At 38.4% G+C, this 18547-nt stretch overlaps 3 protein-coding genes and 1 non-coding gene across 7 annotated transcripts in view; 2 read left to right on the top strand and 2 right to left on the bottom strand.

The window, feature by feature from the left end:
* The window catches only part of b3glctb (beta 3-glucosyltransferase b), a 36928-nt gene extending 30342 nt beyond the window's left edge, over positions 1–6586 (bottom strand). For both annotated transcript variants that reach the window (XM_078266138.1, XM_078266137.1), the window contains exons 1-4: positions 6401–6586; positions 4308–4345; positions 4171–4210; positions 2216–2325 (exon numbers count right to left, since the gene is read on the bottom strand). In XM_078266138.1, coding sequence (XP_078122264.1) covers positions 2216–2325; positions 4171–4210; positions 4308–4345; positions 6401–6461 — 249 coding nt within the window. In that variant the 5' untranslated portion in view covers positions 6462–6586. The remainder of the gene's footprint in view (positions 1–2215; positions 2326–4170; positions 4211–4307; positions 4346–6400) is intronic.
* A 3021-nt stretch (positions 6587–9607) lies between these two features.
* On the top strand, positions 9608–11512 carry medag (mesenteric estrogen dependent adipogenesis). Of its 3 annotated transcripts, XM_078266276.1 has the most exons (5): positions 9616–9933; positions 10054–10190; positions 10561–10676; positions 10784–10957; positions 11080–11512. In XM_078266276.1, the coding sequence occupies exons 1-5, from the start codon at positions 9734–9736 to the stop codon at positions 11092–11094; spliced, it is 642 nt and encodes a 213-aa protein (XP_078122402.1). In that variant the 5' UTR covers positions 9616–9733; the 3' UTR covers positions 11095–11512. The 3 variants fall into 3 exon arrangements, with proteins under 3 accessions (XP_078122403.1, XP_078122400.1, XP_078122402.1); XM_078266277.1 differs by having other exon boundaries at positions 9608–9933; positions 10588–10676; positions 10784–11512; XM_078266274.1 differs by having other exon boundaries at positions 9612–9933; positions 10784–11512.
* On the bottom strand, positions 11510–15859 carry alox5ap (arachidonate 5-lipoxygenase-activating protein). Its single transcript, XM_078266278.1, has 5 exons — positions 15653–15859; positions 15462–15543; positions 13540–13610; positions 11827–11908; positions 11510–11743 (listed from the first exon to the last, which is right to left on the bottom strand). Exons 1-5 carry the CDS (start codon positions 15717–15719, stop codon positions 11581–11583), a joined length of 465 nt encoding a protein of 154 aa, XP_078122404.1. The 5' UTR covers positions 15720–15859; the 3' UTR covers positions 11510–11580.
* Positions 15860–17988: 2129 nt separating this feature from the next.
* trnae-uuc (transfer RNA glutamic acid (anticodon UUC)) lies at positions 17989–18060 on the top strand. Its single transcript has one exon. It is a non-coding gene; the product is annotated as a tRNA-Glu (tRNA).
* The last annotated feature ends 487 nt before the right edge of the window (positions 18061–18547 follow it).

Genomic DNA, 18547 nt, shown 5'->3' with positions numbered 1-18547 from the left:
GTCTCCCTGAGGGATGCTAATAACAGAAGTTAGAAGAGCATGCATTGGTTTTCAGAATAAACTGTTTCCAGAGATTAACCAAAAGTACATTAATCACTTTTTTTTTGTTTAAACATTCCTTGTGAAAAGACACAAGAAGTATAAACTTAAGTGACTCCTTGGAGGAAATGATACATGCTGCACTGACTGACACTGACAGATGATCTGCCGAATACACCTAGACATGCTGGTGGGTGGCAAGGCTTTGAACAAGTGAATTGACACAGCCTGCTGTGTTTACTGTTTGAAATGTTATACATCATTATAGTTTTGACAATGACAGGCTGACAATAAGGGCAGAACAACGGGAAATAGTTGATTAGGAGGCTTCTGTTTTTACGACTCCCTCCTCTCGAAGTGACTCATACAGAAGAACTCACAAATCTCTTTCACGCATATTCACAGCACTGACAGAGACATAGTTGACAGGATTGAAAAGTATAGCCAAGAATAAGTTTGAAATGAGTCAGTGTCTGTTTCTTACTTGTCTAGGCAGAGAACAAGTCCCCCAAGTGCCAAAGAGTGACAAAAAGCAAAGTCAATAGTTTTTGATTGGTGACTGTCATGCAGAACTCACTGTCATTAAGCTACGTATTTCATTATTCAGAGAGGTGTTTCTGTTTTTTTAGCCTACACTCATTGATATAAATGGGGTGGACAAAATAATAGAAACACCTGTCAGTATAATGCAATACCATTCAAGAGCACCACAAAATGCAGCCTTTAAAATGATCAGTTGAATCAACAGCTTGCTTAAACAGTTTAAACAAAAACTGAACATTATAACCTTCATGAAGGCAAGCTGTTTGCAGAACTGTTAGCATTAGTTTTGTTAAGTATACCTAATAAATGTAACAGTAAAAGTGACATTTTGGAATTAAGTGAAAAAATGCTTCTTTTATTTACTCCCTCATGCCCTATTTTTACTTTTGGAAATATACTTATACACTTTTATAATAAAGTATGGTTACTTCATGTCCACACAGACATCTACACATTGAAAGATCACATGCAAGCACATCTCTTCTCGGGTCCACCTCAGATTCTGAGGGTGTGAGATGGGGTTATTATTTGCTGTAAGTGTGAGTAAATGAGGCGACTCTATACTGAGGTTGGTACGATGAGGCTGAAAAGACGCAGCATTGGCCCTGACGTGTTGGATTAAAAGCCTGCACACGGCCAATAACAATAAAGAGCCATGTGTTTATCGCTATATAAATGTTAATGTGGATATAAATCTGTGTAAACAAAGCACTAACATTAAAAATTAGATGCTGCTGCTAATATGTAAGCGACATCATGACCACCGCTGTGTAACTATGATTTACTGTATGACAAAACAAACCAATATACAAAACACAAGGAGACAGCCATACATCAGTCAGACAACAAGCTGTCACAGTTTGATAATGATAATGAGTTGGCAACTCTTAGCTATGGGAGTGGTTTTCAAAGTGGGGTCCGGGGTTGAGGGGGGTTCAAGGGGTTCCCCAGCAAAAAGGGGAATCATTTATTTTTACTGTAATTCCATCCATAAGTAACACAATGTATGACTATTTTGTATCATGGGTTCATACACTTTCTGTAATAAAACATCTAAAAAGCAAAAATCCTATCAGGTGGGGCACCCTGGGACAAAATCTTATCAAATGGTGGTCCGTGCTCTAATGTGTGTCAGTTTAGGGACCTTGGCATGAAAAAGGTACGGAACCACTGAGCTGGTTGTGAGACTCGTGAAGTGTTGTCATGTGTGCACATGTGCATAGTATTAAGTCGTTCTTTATTTTAAAATCTTTTAAAATTGTAACCCTGCTAACAATCTTCATTTTTACTAAATGTATCGATCATCTGGTTATGTCTTTTTCTTCCGTAACTTTAACGGAATGCAGTTACCTTTTTTTTATATCCTAAGAATGTTCCATGTATTCTGTTATTACCCAAGCCTGGTTATACTTCAGTCAAAAAACGCATGACCCACAATCTGCACTTGTTCAATACAGCTTACAATCAAGGTCTATCTTGCTTTTGAGAAAGCTTTTACTCAACAAACACACACACACACACACACACGCACACACGCACGCACGCATGCACAGCACAGCACAGCACAGCACAAAGACCAGAGCCAAGATCTAAATCCAGCAACAGTGCTAATTGAATGCCTGCCATATGTTACCTGTCCCAGCTCAGCTGCCTGCTTCAGAACTTCCACCTTTCTATGACCGCCTCGGCGGGCGTGGAAGGAGTTCCTCTGACTCTGGATCACTAACACCACCTTGTTCAATCCTGAGATAAAGGTGGACAGAAAAGGTATAGTGATGACAAATTATGAGCTAATTTATTTTCTTGCCAGGAAAACCTCACAGTGATGACAAGACTCCACAAAGTCACTGCGCACGGCTAAAGAATAGTCTAACACATAACTTGTAAAACTACAACTTCACATTTTTACACTTCAGTTTATGTATTGATTAAACAAACAGGATATAACATTACTTAATTTATGAGTCCAGGTCCTCCTCTTACCCTCAGCTGTATTTATTTTAATGAACAATCTTAAAGGGATACTTCACCAATTTAGCATTAAGCTTTGTATCAGCAGAAACACGGTAGTATTTTTGAATGACCGTGCTTCCCTCCGTCATGTCCCCCTGAGAGGAGAGATCTCTGTATTGTGGGTCTGGAAAAATGTATACCGATGACGCAAAAATCATCGTTTTACGTCATCGGTATAAATTTTTCCAGAGGCAATGGACTACAGCCAGTACTTCCGCATAGCCCATAGGGGGTTGGACTGTCGGCTTTTTCCGGAGATTGCCGAGGTAAAAACGAGTGTCAGCCATCTTGAATCATCGCTTAGCTTCTCAGCAGGAAATTTTAGAACAACAATTATGTGCATTCAAACTACCGCACACATGTACCACCGGGATACATTGCTAGCCGGTAAGGGGACATCCTCAGCGGTGTGCGCAAAGCGGGACGAGGGTAGGAGTTGGAGCTAGGTGGAAAGCTAACGCTAGCCGGCCACCTGTGTCAGGCTTCGCCTGCTACGGAGACCAGCACCTCAGCCTGCGGTGCCGCTAGCCGGAATACTTGACAGGCTTCGCCTGCTACGGAGACCAGCACATCAGCCTGCGGTGTTGCTCAATGCCGCTAACCGGTAAGGGGGTATCCTCAGCGGTGAAACGAGGAGGATGTCCTAGCTCATACTCCTAGCTCATACGCAGGAGTATAGGTGGAAAGCTAACGCTAGCCGGCCACCTGTCCCATCAATCCTGCTTGCAAGTGTTTCTTTGGACAACAAAATGGACTACATCCAACTTCAACGAAACTCCCAACGCGAGTTCAGAGACTGCTGTGTTTTTGTTGTTGTGGAAACATGGCTGAACAACAGTGCTGCTCTGTCACCGGGTAAGACTAGCTAGTGGAGGTGGGCTTTTTTAACACGGACTGTTGCAGAAATGGGGTGCTTGTATCCAACTAACTGCTAATCGCTGGTGGAGTTTGTGACTGTTAGATGAGACCATTCTACATTCCACGCAAATGTACGGCTGTGTTTATACTCTGTTTACAGCCTACCAAGCGCTAATGCTAGTATGTGTTAGCTGAACTTTACGGAGCATATAATGTGTTTCATATGTCGTTTTTATATAATGTTGTTTTTATATATTTGAATTGTGTAACCACTTGAGCCACGGTGAAACGTTGTTTTGTGTATATGGTTGAAATGACAATAAAACACAGTTGAATTGAGTTGACCGTCTCACTGTCTGTCTGTCTGTAAACGGTAGGCGTGGCTTGGGAGTGGACTCAGAGCAGCGAAACAAGTGCATTCTGGGATTTGGTGTATTTCATCCACGTGAGCCAAAAACACATTTCCTGGCTTTTCTCGGCCTAGAAGGCACCAATTTCAATTTCAATCACCACTTTTTTTCACATTTATACTACATAAGTGACCCAATTTAAAGATATATTCAGCTTTCCAGCGGTGATATATCCGTTTAAAGATGTTGGTGTCTGGGCTGAGCTTTTCATTCACACTCTGGATTCAATCAAATGTCATTAATATGCACCCTGTGTCACTGTGGACAACATATGATCAGACCATCTGCAGTGAAATCCCTCACTCACCAACAGAGCTGTGTGCCGTGTGCTCCTGGTGCTCTGCAGCCTGCAGGGAGTCAAAGGGATTCTCGTTAAGTCTGACACACACTGCTGAGCCACATGATTAAGCATAATCACAGCAGGAATCTGGGGGAGGCACTTACATGAGCATGACTTGTGTGTTTGTCTCCAGCAGAGGCACCTTAAGGCAGTCAGAAAAGAAGCAGGAATATCTCATCAAAATTCATTAATTAGTTGTGCTGAGTCACAAGTAGCCAGTTAATCCCTGTTTTATATAATTTTAAATAGTTGAAAAAATAATATCTTTGTGTTTTGGACTGAATATGTCACCTTGAATTTTGGGACATTTCTGGCACTCAGTATCCAAAACTACTAGACACATTAGCCAGTACAGGAAATAATTGTTTGAAGCCCATTCATAAGCAAATATGTCTGTCTGTCAATATACTTGTCTTCATATTAAACGCTAGTGCAGCAAGTATAAACTGTGTATATTATTGCAAAAAGGAACCACTTTCACTAACTTTTAACATCTTGACACAACCGTAGTAGTATGACATGTAATAATGGTGCAAGTACAGCCCCAGCAGTAGCAGACTCAGCTGCAGTAGTAGTTATGTCTGCACCAACACCTCTTATAATTATTCTAACAAGATACAACTAAGACTTCTAATCCAAAAAAACTCAAAACAGACTTTTAAAGCAGGGCAGCTATACTTGCTAATGCTCAGTGCGTATTTATGGTGGTAAACATATCCTCCTTATAAGGGTCAACAAGTATAATGGTGTATATAAGCATGTCAATATATGCCAAGGGTAGCGATATGGCTGGAAAGTGCAATTGTGCCGTTCTTTGTGGCGTGGAAAGTCCATTAATACTTTTATTTGAGACAGGCTTGATGTAGCCGTAAATGAAAACATGATCTGAAGATGTTGAATTTCTTCTAATCTAACCAACAACAACAAAAATGCTTCTAAATGCTGTAAAATTTAGGTGAGAAAAAGCCCATGCGGTTGCTGAACCATCAGGTGTTTTGTATTTCCTTGTTCAAGGCCCTTCCACTCACACAGGTGACTCATGCCGTTGTTCAATTCATCTGGCTGATTTGATGTTTTCTCAATCTACAGTATATAAAAGGAAGGTACTGTGTGTACAATCAAGAGGCAAATCAAAACAACAGGTGCATGCTATGATTGCATAAAGCTGCCATACTAGGAAGAAAACTAATTCATATATTGAAAAAGTAAATTTCCTTTTGGCTATCATTTGATATTTCAAGCAAATAAATATATATTTCCACCCATATCAGCCAAAAGGCCTTTTCACAGCAGAAATGTTGACTTGTTATGGTAGAAAAAGCACAGGTGTAATAAATAACATTAATGATTGAGTGTCCCAGTAAGCGTAATAGTAGATGGAATGCAGACAATATTAATGTTAATTACGCCTGTGCTTTTTCTGCTATGACATATAAAAGATGAAAAGGGCTTATAACAATAATGTAAATATATATATATATATATATTATGAACGACCATATAAAATGTCTATGCTCTGTGGCAATACTAATGATATGATATGCATTTTGTGAATCATTTTATTATTAACTAAAACAGGTTATGCTTTTCAGTGTCTATTTTAAAGACCCTGCACTGCACACCCATGACACACCCCCACAGGTGTTTCCACTTAGCTACTTGGCCTGATTAGACCAAAGCCGGTTAGACCTTTTCTCAGAACTGTGTTGGCTTGTTTGATTGACATTTCCCTCGCCCTCCTATTAGTTTTGATGCCTCTGATAGGTCAGTACAACTTACACCACGGGGTTACAGACAAATGTGAAGTATAGTAACCTACAAAACCCCATGGAAACCGTAGACTGTAAAAAATATAATGGGATGACCTGCATTTGTTAGTGGTGTGTCAAGCTATTCACTAATAAATTTACCAGTTCCTGTTTTGAATTTAAAAATAAAACGTATCAAATATTTTGGAGCAAAGCTGTGACGAATGACGAATAACTCAAGTGGGTAATTTATCAGTAAATATATCTATTGATACATTTTTCCAAATGTAATGCACTCCATGTCTTGTTTAATTACATTGATAACTTCACTTTGAAGGACAAATCAAACCAACTTCCGGTATTTTTCAGCCGGCCTGACGCAGTGTCTCCTGCTTAGTGCTAGCGGTTTAGCTAGCAGTCTCAGTAGGGCATTGATTGACCCCACTTACCAAGCCAAAGAAGAAGCACAGCGACCAGTTTGCATCCGTTCACCGCGTTATGGTGTGACATGGTTCCCGCGGCTGCTGTTTTTCGTTTGAAATCACCGTCTTTTAATGGCGAATTGAAGAAAGTGGTTAGCTAGTAGCTACATTCCTGCACTGACATAACGCTGTTCGACTGTAGTGACTGTTAGTGCGGAGCTTTAGCGACCCCTAGCGGTCACTAGTATATTAGGTTACTACCATGACATTCTGTACACTAGAATAATATTGTGCCTTGGTCGATAGATAGATAGATAGATAGATAGATAGATAGATAGATAGATATTGTCCGTGTACACAGAAATTTGTCTTGCAATACAAGCTCCAACAATTACAACACAACAATCAAAAAGCTAAAAACATAGAGGCATCAATAAAAACATAAATAAATACTTAATTAATAAGAGGGTGGCCCTGCCCTGCAAGAGTGGTTTTAAATAGCCATACATATATAGATTAAGTGAAAGTGTGTGTGTGTGTGTGTGTGTGTGTGTGTGTGTGTGTGTGTGTGTGTGTGTGTGCGTCACTTCTTTGCCCTCCTGTATTGATTCAGCAGAGATATTGACAGAGGAACAAATGAGTTTATATTTGTTCTTTCTGCAGTCTGGGATCGTATAGCGTCTCCCGGAAGGGAGGAGTTGGTACTCCCCATGCAACACGTGGGAGGAGTCCTGGGAGATTTTATCAGCCAGTCTGACGGTGTGCAGTAAGTGGCTTTCAGTGAACGCGTTCTACACTGAGTGTTCCACCAATTTGGAACAGATTCCCAGGAGCCGTAGAATCCTGTCCTTCAGATGAGCTGAGATAAGCTGATAACCTGATAACGTTAATATATAACATATATAATGTAAGTTACACTAACGTACACTGGTTTTCATGGTTACAGTAAATTGGCATTCATTAGGACAGTTTTATTTATGCCTATCAGTTGTGGACCATAATTTACTTAAGTACAATTTTGAGGTAGGCCTACATTATCTGAGTATTTATATTATTATTATTATACTTCTACTTCACTACAATTCAAAGACAAAGATTGAACTATTTACTCCACTACAGGTACTTGACTGCTAGGCTATTTACCAAGAAGATAATGATTTTACTTAAAAATATGATTGACATATATACATATAGGCTAGTAGACTACTCAACAGTAGCCTATTTAGCTGCTTACATGTTGGTCAATTAGTTATAATAATCCAGTATTATATGATAATATAACACTGACAAAGGCCATTTTGCTGCCTATAGTACTTTAGGTACAGTGTGTAGATAATGCTAATGTACCTTTACCTCTTTGTTTGAATTATGACAAAACAACAGTGCAGCAGAGGAGTCCATTAGATCAGACAAACCGTTACTAAGTAGTTACTATTTCACACTTTTCCTTTTCAATCCTGCATATCTACAAAAGCGGCACTGAATTTAATTTCTGTTCTGATCTGAGAGAAGTACAGTCTCTGTCTGCCCTCCACATGGAGGTCAGAGGTTAGCCTCACACAAATAAATAGACAATAAACAACTGAAGATAAACTGGACTTTATGAGCTGTACAAAGGTTTGTTTGTGGACAAGGCGGGATGTTGTATTTTGTTACCAATATAGGGCAGGTATTGTACAGTCTCAAAAGAGTTAGAGGTATCCAAAAAGGAGGCTGAAAGCATGATTTCTTTTGTAGGCATGCAGACTGGTCGAGACAACGGTTTTTCTGACCACTGAGTCTAAACCTGGACCTCTTGGCCACACAAATTAAATGGGCTGGTTCTGCTGTGAAACCGCAGCTGTGAGTGTTCACATTTGTGTGCAAATAAAGTGAACTTAACGGAAAGAAATCCAAACGAGAGAGAGAGCTGTGTCAGCTTGAAAGTTTTGAGTAAAATGTAAATAAGAAGAAGGATAAACTGCTATACTGTAATTCACTCTAAAACAACTGGATAAAGTTTAACTTTATCAAACAGTTATTGGCGGCAATAAAACAAGAGCTATAATTGATTTATGGATCTGTTTTGAACTCTGGTGTGTTATTTGCTGAAGAAAACTATTGTAAATAGGCCTACATGTATTCATCTGAAAAGGTCTAAACAAACATTGCTTATGGATAAAATATGCAACGTGATCAGAAAAGCCTGCACACCAGAACAGTTTGTTGATATAATACACAAATAGGCAGCACATTCATCTTGTCATTGCTCCACAAAGGTTCTCAGGTGACTAATTATGTTTAAATTTGGGTGCTGTACTTTTTCTTCTCAGTTCAAGAGTCCCCCTGCAGCTGTTTCCATGCGCAAGGCCAAATGCTGTCTTCAAGTGGCTTCTCATAAACTCGTGCATTCCAGTGTCATTAATCTTATAGTCTAAATAAAAGGGAACAATTAGTCTCGCACCATCAAGGAAACAATGGACAATGTAGTTTTTCAATTTATTTGACTTTCATAATTTTTTTGTTTGTATAATAATTGTTTATCATTATCATTTACTTTACTTGCCCACTTACTTATGTATGTGTATTATGTATTTATTTATAGGGAAGAGCCAACCAGCCTTGACAGGATCCTTGATAAAATAATAAAGTCCTCAAAAGTATCCTTGGAAGAGCTGTGTCATACCTGGTCCTACCCTACAGGTCATGTCATGCATAATAAAACAGGAAGTAAATTATACATTTCCCTTCAAAATAAAGTTTTTAAGGAAAGAACAACATTAATAGGAAACATAAGATATACTGAAAAATAACCGAAAGGCTATATGTATATATTTTTTATTTAGACATCATATCAACCAAGTAGACAATCTGTAACATCTGGATAATGTTACATATAGAGAATATCATTTGATTTGAACTTTGAAGCAACATTTCTTTGAGGGTTTTTATATTTACTTTTGTAGCCTATTATTTTTTCAATTAATAGTTTGGTGTGAATAGTGAAAAATGCCAATTACAATTATTTATCTGAATCGACTGATTGACTAAAATATTAATTGACTGCTCAATATCAGGACTACTAATTAATGCATTTGATTATATTATCAAATATATTATATTTACAATGCCATAGGCCTATAGTAAATCAAAGCAGCAAATCTTCACATTTGAGAAGCTAAAGCACGGGGATGGATAGTGTTTTTGCTTGTTAAATGACTTGAACGATCCTAATTAGGGGATTTAGTTTGGCCAAAGAAGACCGGAAGTCTTAGCGTGTAAACTGTAACTTCACCGTGGTTATTAAAGCTGCAGCCAGGCTTGAGGCGGGCAACATAAACAGCAGCAGCAGGAGGACGTGCGGGAGTGAAGTGTGACACCATGACGATAAACAAAGTGTCCCACAGCTGGATGGAAGTGACAGAAGTGGAAGAGTTCCTGAGAGAACCTCCGGCCGGTTTCTCCGTGGAGGTTCTCTCCTCGGGTTACCGAGTGCACAGCGAGCCGGAGAAGAGCCTGGTGCTCATCGATGACTTCGACTCCTGCACAGGGAAAATAGTTTTCCAGAAGTCGTTGGGAAGGTGAGGAAAACAAGTCTACTGCATGGGATGATGCACGGCCTTATGAATACACGCATATAATAGGTCTATAGACTGTAAAAATAACTCGCATGAAAATGTCTGATTTGTTTTTTTAAACAGGAATGTTAAAATGCACAATTTATGGGAGTACACCAGCATGAGAAAGAGTCTGCTGACCAAGAAGATCTATCTACTGATGTCTGCCTGCGAAGACAACTTTTCAGTGACCGGCAAAAAGGCAGCAAATGAAGCTAGAGGTAACCTAAACTGTACTACCCATTTTACCATAAGACCTCAGCATGACTCAGAAAAACGTTTCTGTGTAATTACACTGAAATAATTGCACAGTAAAGAAAAAGGAAAAAGGTCCTCAGCACCACTGGCATTTTTAGCTTTTGTTTTGTAATTTTGAACCCAGTGTGTACTCAGCTCTAGGCTGCTAAATGGGTCATGCAATTTGGTGGCCTGGCTGACTCATGCCCCAACCTTGAGATGTTTGCAAGGGTGTGGTAGAGAAATTACAACGGCTGCACAGTACTTGTGCCACATGACAACATGTTTTTTGCACTCTCTCCCCACTGTATTCTCTCCTGTTTTACTCATGAATTATCTTCAACCCTGAATCAGTGCTGAAGCAGTTTGTGGTGTCCATAGACAGCAACAGTCCTTTCATCAAGTGGCAGATGGAGAGAGGCCTGGACTGGACCATCTCCTCTGTTGCTGGGGAAAGCTACAGGGTGGATGTAAGCAGGACTTCATGGTCTTTCTGTCACTTTTATGTTGTTTAGTACATTCCAGGAGTTACCATGTTTCGTACTTTGGCATTGAAAGTGACTTTTCCTTTTAACAGATTGACTTGACTGAACTACTGGAGAGCTGGGCAGCAAAAAACATCCACATCATAACTGACAAACTCATAAAAGTCAAACCTGTGTGGAGAGACGCCTCCTTTACCCTCAAATACTACTCTGATGCTCTCTTTGACTTCCCACACTGGTTTGGGTTCAGCAAACGAAAATTTAACGTAAGTATTTCTTATTCTTCTTAACATGTTCATCATAACCTTAAAAAAAAAATCTGTATTTGTCAGCGTGCACAGACACTTGTCTAACTTGTCTTCTCTGCTCATATCTCTTAACATTAAAGTTGAGACTGACATGAGCCAGCAGTGGATGGAGAGCAAGAAAAGAAAATGAGTTTATCCACTCAGTTTTTGATGGAGTCTGGGTCGGCATTCTCAAGAAAGTTTCTTGATTAACAGACAAATGGTTGTAACCTGCCAGGTGAATGGCCAGCCTACTTCTTTGGAACTGCAGGATCTACCTTATAATGGGTTTTTGGTCTACATACTTCTTCTGTTCAGTGAGTGGAAACCACAGACAAGCACTGACAAGGACATTCTGAATGCCATGAAGATTATTCAGGCATATTTTGTCTTAAATTTTTTAAGGTGTTTTAATTGTGCTAGTAAACAGGCTTTTGGCCTCACTTGATTGTTTCATGAGGGCTTGAAGGGGTAAAATCTGTGCTACTGCAGAATGAAAGGTTTGTAGACTTTTGTACTAAAGAATCAGCATTTGTTTATGAGAGGTTTTTTATTTTTTACCAAACCATAAATTCTGTTGCCATTATGTGACACACACTTCACTAAGGGATGAGGAGAAGAGCAGATGAAGCGCTGGTGATTGTTTGCACGTATTCCTTATAGTCGCTGCCGTAGTAGCGCATCAGCAGGTAGTTGAAGATGCCCACAATGCACATAAGGACCAGGAAGAAGAGGATGCGTTTTCCAAACAGGTAGCCTGGGGTGCTACGGAGAATTGTGGAAAAAATTTATATATCTGTTAGACCATGCCTCTAAACATGCAACATAGATCACTTGTGTTTATTTACCTTTGACATGTTTGTCCCATGTATCCAACAAAGTACTTCTGCCTGACTACAAGATAGATGATCCCAGCAAAGGCAGCAGGAGCTTCAAACAGATAACAGGAAAAAAAAAATCATGTATATAACCTCCATGTGTTTTCATAAAGTTTAAAAAACAGTACAAAAATATGGTTTTCACAAAATACAGGGAGGAGGAAGGGTTTTGACTATACTATTTGTTTACATATTATTTTTTATGGTCAATAAATAAATAAATATATATATATATATATATATATATATATATATATATATATATATATATATATATATATATATATATATATATATATATATATATATATATAGGAAACATTTCTTTACCTTTTGGTGCGTAAATATACTTACGTAGGAAATTATAAAGAACATGTTAAATATGTTATAAATACTTTGTGATGTAAACATTTAGCTTTTCGTGATGATTATTATATAGTAGTGGAAAAGGGGGTTGGATCAAATAAGCTTTTGCTTCTTCCTATTCCTTTTCAGATATGTTAAATTAATATTTTGTTTGTATTTGTGTTTTTATTATTTTAAAATGTTCGAAATAAAGCATTCATTAATTCATTCATAATGCACTCTATGACCAAAAGTACATGGATAGCCCTGTCAACTTTTGGTCTGGGCCGGTGTTTTATGGTTTGGGCAAAGCTCCTTTTTTCCATTTAAGGGAAGTCTTCATGATACAGCACACAATGATCCTTCTATAATGTGACCCACACAGAATGTAGTCACTTTTTTTTATGTATTTATCTTATCAGTGAAGCCCAAAAACTGTTGGCAGAGGGTGAGGAGGCACATGACAACTGACTGCATTGTTTGTGTAGAAAATTCCCACTCGCGGCACTCTAGAAACTGTGAGAGGCTCCCTGTTAATTGTTTTCGTAGTTGTTTTATATGCTATTTTAATGTGTTGAGACATGGTTACAAGTGAAGCTCTCAGGCAATGGCGAGGAAGCTTTGCTTTGCAAGTAAAAAGGCTCTTGTTAAAGATGGTAACAAAAACTGGAATAAACTAGTGTTTACACGTTGCATACAATATGTGGGCTGCTAATCAGTTGCAGGTTAAAGGTTAACGATCCTGAAAAAATATGACTAAAGTGGTGATAGTCTGGTTTAATGTACATGTTTTAGTTTACATGTGAACTTTTTTTGTATGAAACTACATGAGTTAAATATGTGTTAGTTCTGAGCATTCTGAGTATTCTGGGTTAATTATTTGTTGAGCTCAGAAGAGTCTAAATATGTTAAAGTTGCAAATGAAATACAATACAGTAAGTTTGAACATGAATTTATTATGTCAGTAGAATCTGCCGAGAGCACCCAGTCTGATAAGAACAAAAGGCTTGTCCCATCATTGCTCCTGTACCTCAACCACATACGGACTCTAACTGATAATGTAAGCTGGGCCTGTTCGGCCGACATCCATGCCTAAAATCTCTAATGCTCATGTGGCTGAATGGCAGCAAATCCCTGCAGCCACAGTTCCAAAATCTTGTGGAAAGCCTTCTCTGATGACTGGAGGCAAATTAATGCCCATGGTTTTGGAATGAGATGTTTGTGTGTTGGAGTGTCCACATACTTTTGGCCATATAGTTTAAGTGTTCTCAAATAAAGGTAAAGAAGTACTCTATACATGAGTGATATTCTCTTTTAGAGTAACTGATTAATGATTACCTTGACTGAGACACAGACCGGCACACCACATCACTGCCAGGAAAGTGGGATAAGAATCCATGCAGTTACGACTGGAAGACGTGTAAAACAAAAGGTGTAATTAGCACATGTCAAGGAAGTCACCTGCAACAAGAAACTATGAAGCAATTTGCAAACTGTTACACAGACAGTGTGGAGACTGATACTAAGGACCTGTTGCTATGGCTGTTACTAGGAAATGTTTTGAAACTGCAGAGCAGAAGTAGCATGAGCAAGAAAACCCAGTGTGGCTGCCTGATTGTTGGAGGAACAGAGTTGAAATGGGAAGCCAGGAAAAATTGAGCACACTCTCTGAGTCTGCACGTACTGGCTGTTGCAATACTTTGCAATAATCAGTGCAGTGTGTTGCACCCAGAGCCATGTCCCTTAAACCTTTTCCAATCTCACGCATGTCAGGAGAGTTATCAAAAGAAACATCATACATCAGAATAGAGGGGTCACGAGCTAATTTGTTACACAAAATAACTTAACAAAAATAACATTTTCTTGTACTGGATACTATTACCTCTTTCTACCTCTAAAACCCTTTAACAATATTACAAAGACAGGTTATTTAGTCACCAAATGCTTACATCACATTTTAGAGGCTAATGTTTCCTTTTAAAAACAGGAAGTGCATTGTTACTCATGGACTAATAGAGCCAATGGAATAACGACTGAGATGTGTCCGTTACAGATTACACCAGAATTTCAAGCTTTAGCCTAGTTGTTAAAACAGAAAAGCAGCAAATCCTGACATTTGAGAAACTGGAACAAGAGAATGTTTGTCATTTTTGGTAAATCAATTAACAAATTTGTTGTAAATTTATGAATTAATTGAGTCATTGTTTAATTGTTTAAATGAGGAATCTACTGTAAGTAGTCAGGTAAATGTACTCTTGAGTTGGCAAACTTTTATGTGCCAAGTGGTTTTGCAATAAGCACAAAAGTCATTATTCTGAGAAACAAGTTTGCTTTTATGTTGCACATAATCCCTGGATTGACATTTGAAACAGAGCGTAACACCAGTACCAAATGTCCATCCACAGACTGCAAATACATAAGCAGTTTTCACTCCTTTAACTTTAACACAGAATGATGAGTCACCTAAATAAGAGGCTGGAGGAAAAAATGTCTTTTCTGTCTTTTCTGTCTTGTCTGGCTAGTAGCTCAGTCTGTAGAGTGTTGGGTTAGAAACAGGAGGGTCGCTGGTTCAAGTGCCCATATGGACTATAGTACGGAGTGTGGATTTCTAGCTGGAGAGATGCCAGTTCACCTCCTGGGCACTGCCAAGGTGCTCTTGAGCAAGACACTGTACCTGTACCCCCCCAACTGCTCAGGTTGTTGGGCCAGCACTGGCAGCTGAGTCACTCTGACATCTCTCCATTTGTGCAGAATAGGGTGTGTTTGTGTGTGTATTTCAGGCATAGTGATTTCTAACAGAGTGTAAATTGTAATTTCCCCACTCGGGATAACAAAATTAAAAATTTAATTATATAAATTATTAAATTATATATGATTGACGCCTTCCCAGAAAGCATTCAAATGAACTCTGTACCAGCTCTTGTCCCCAATCTGGGAGTGTTCAGCCAAATGAGGACTGCCTGAGAGGCAAGGTAATATGCAGGGGAATGTTAAACCAAATGCAAAGTTTACGAGTGTTATAGTAAGTAGTAAACACAAATCCCATTGTTTCACTGGCATATGTTTATGTTAAACAGCTATTTTGTATTTATTTGTTTCTGTATTTATTGTTTATTTTATATTAATGTTTAATATATGTATGTACGCACCAACCACCAAGGAAACTTCCTTGTAAGTGTTACTTATTTGTCAGTAAATCATTTTCTGATTCTGATGTTTCATTATATTAACACAAGAACTGAGTATGAAAGGGCACTTACTTGGCACAAGAAACTCGTTCAAAGGCAGATGTGCGGACATTTTGACTGATGCACTCCTTCTCTACCTTCAGGGCAAAGAATGCTTAAACACAGAGAGCATTAATGTCATCACAACATCATTCTACTGCAAACATATTTAACTACTGATTTAGAATTTTAAACTATGATTGATGCTTCTTGCTTTTTCTCACCATTCTGAAGTACGCTGATGAGGGTTACGATGACCAGGAGGTAGATGTTTTCCACCACTATATCCATGATGACCTGAGAGCTGTATGGAGAGGCTGAGCTTCTCTTTCACATCCAGAAGTGCGTCTTTACTGTCAGCTTGTAGAACATAAGCCTGATCTGTCCCTCTACGACATCATGTACTCCCCCATCCCACCTCCATTCTACATACACATTCATTTGTGGCTTCCTCTTTATGTAAATGATGCTCTGGCTTAATACAGAGAGTTGCAAACAAGCCTGCTACTTCCTCTGTGTTTGTGTGAGAGATTGCACGCACATATACAAATTTGCATCGCCTTGCATCGTACTCAGCTTCAAACGACAATGTTAAAAACAACAGACAAAGCCAGAAATCTTGGTGTAGTCATGGACTTAGACCTGAATTTTAACAGCCACATTAAGACAATTACAAAGTCAGCCTATTATCACCTTAAGAATATATCAAGGGGTAAAAGACTTATGTCTCAGCAGGATTTGGAAAAACTTGTCCATGCTTTTATTTTCAGTAGACTTGACTACTGTAACAGTGTCTTTACAGGTCTCCCTGGTTTATAAATCACTAAACGGTTTAGGGCCAAAATATATATTCTGATCTGCTGCTACACTATGACCCACCCAGACCTCTCAGGTCGTCTGGGACAGGTCTGCTTGTTGTCCCCAGAGTCAGAACTAAACAGGGGGAAGCAGCGTTCAGTTTTTATGCTCCACATATCTGGAACAAACTCCCAGAAAACTGCAGGTCCGCTGCAACTCTCACTTCTTTTAAATCAAGGCTGAAGACCTTTCTTTTTGATGTTGCCTTTCTTTAAATAATTGTACTGCACTGTACATTTTAGTCTCGTATTTTATCTGGTTTTAATTTTTTTATCGTTTTTAACTGCTCTTTAATGTTTTATGTAAAGCACTTTGAATTTCCCTGTTGCTGAAATGTGCTATACAAATAAAGCTGCCTTGCCTTGCCTTATTGTATATTTTGATGTTCTTTGAGACTCTTTTGTGGCTTTTATGAAGTATTTCTGGCAAATGAGCAAGACCAATGCAACTGTTATTATTATTATATGACAGAAGGTGTCCCAGACAAGTTGAAATATGACAGGCCTATTTCACAGCACAGATTTTGACGCACTTATGGAAAAGATAGTGTTACCATTGAATGGCTCATTAGTGTGCTCTTCCTTTTATAACATGTCAAAATGTCTAATGCAGTGGTAGAAGAAGTACTGAGAGCAGTAATACCACACTATAAAAATATTCCATTACAGATAAAAGTCCCATTCGTAATAGTACTTGAGTAGAAGGTATGAGCAGCATAATGTACATACGTATGTATAGTGTGGAGCAACCTTCATATTTTATAAGTTTATCATATTTTTTTTTAATGTAAATTCTTGATCTTCAAAATATCAAGTAGGAGATGAGGCAATATTTGCCTCTGAAATGTGCGGAGAAGTATAATCTACCCTACAATGCAATACTCACAAGTGCGTCAACAGTACAGGAACAGTACAAGTACAGCACTTGAGTAAATGTCACCCTCCGCCACCTGTCTGCTGTGAAAAAGGTTGTAGTGTAGCCTATACAGTAAAATCTACCTATCTACAAGCTCTCTCAATGACTTGGCCCACCAACAGTCAAACAGCACCTGCAAGTGCTTTTGACAAGTAATGCAGCTGCTTTTCCCCTCGTGATTGTATAGTTTTCCTGTAATTTCTTCACAATTTAATTCAATAGATGTTAGGATATAAGGATATAGGATATAAAGCTGTACACAATTATCTTTTTGATGTAATGAATCCCAATAAAGCCACTACCGCCTCCCCCAACTATCACTAATGTTCAGTTATAATCAGTTATTAGGCTACATTATAGATATTATATATTATAGATATAGATAGATATTATAAATTGATTAATTAAATCGGCCAGTGATGGATGGCATAATAAAGGGAAAAGCAAAAAGGGTGTGAATGCAGAGAAATGTTAATGTTGACAAATAAATAAATAAATCCAATTGTATTATTAATTCATCATGTACAGACACATAGGAAAATCTAAATAATTGGACTATTTAGGCTAATTACCTTTTTTAAACATTGAATTTGACTAAGATGCAATATGCAGGCTATTTCATTAATGTATGATAGCTCTTTAATTCGAATGATCAAACTGAAAGCTAAGTAAACGTGATAGCCGTAATGTAAACAGTACAAGAGACTTGTAAAACCAACCGTATATTCACAACCTCGTAAAGATGATTAGATGTGTATATATGCTTTCAAGCCAATTCCACGGCATGTCCCATATGGTCTAGCGGTTAGGATTCCTGGTTTTCACCCAGGCGGCCCGGGTTCGACTCCCGGTATGGGAACGTCCCTTTTGATTCATTTAAATACAACCTGATGTGAGGCGTGGCAAACACAGGTTGAATTAGAAGACCCCCTTTTATATTTGTTTGTCACCTGGCTGTGACAAACAAATACCAAACACCTGAATATAAATTAGATTAGGTGCAACTTTACTCTTGTCATAGTCAAAAAAAAGTATATTATTCTAAAGATCATGTTCATCATCAAGTTTATGGCTTCCTCTTTATGTAAATGATGCTCTGGCTTAATACAGAGAGTTGCAAACAAGCCTGCTACTTCCTCTGTGTTTGTGTGAGAGATTGCACGCACATATACAAATTTGCATCGCCTTGCATCGTACTCAGCTTCAAACGACAATGTTAAAAACAACAGACAAAGCCAGAAATCTTGGTGTAGTCATGGACTTAGACCTGAATTTTAACAGCCACATTAAGACAATTACAAAGTCAGCCTATTATCACCTTAAGAATATATCAAGGGGTAAAAGAC

The sequence above is a fragment of the Sander vitreus genome, chromosome 13, assembly GCF_031162955.1.
Source record: "Sander vitreus isolate 19-12246 chromosome 13, sanVit1, whole genome shotgun sequence".
NCBI lineage: Eukaryota > Metazoa > Chordata > Actinopteri > Perciformes > Percidae > Sander > Sander vitreus.
Note: the sequence above shows the minus strand (reverse complement) of the source record. Positions and strands in the feature narration are given on the sequence as shown.

What these genes read in the sequence shown, in the direction of transcription:
- medag (XM_078266274.1), top strand. Translation starts at nt 9,734, where the DNA reads ATGACGATAAACAAAGTGTCCCACAGCTGGATGGAAGTGACAGAAGTG. An exon ending in TTCCAGAAGTCGTTGGGAAG is followed by an intron (nt 9,934 to 10,053) that starts GTGAGGAAAACA and finishes TTTTTTAAACAG; the next exon opens with GAATGTTAAAATGCACAATT. An exon ending in GGGAAAGCTACAGGGTGGAT is followed by an intron (nt 10,677 to 10,783) that starts GTAAGCAGGACT and finishes TCCTTTTAACAG; the next exon opens with ATTGACTTGACTGAACTACT.
- alox5ap (XM_078266278.1), bottom strand. Translation starts at nt 15,719, where the DNA reads ATGGATATAGTGGTGGAAAACATCTACCTCCTGGTCATCGTAACCCTC. An exon ending in GAACGAGTTTCTTGTGCCAA is followed by an intron (nt 13,611 to 15,461) that starts GTAAGTGCCCTT and finishes CACGTCTTCCAG; the next exon opens with TCGTAACTGCATGGATTCTT. An exon ending in CGGTCTGTGTCTCAGTCAAG is followed by an intron (nt 11,909 to 13,539) that starts GTAATCATTAAT and finishes ATCTGTTTGAAG; the next exon opens with CTCCTGCTGCCTTTGCTGGG.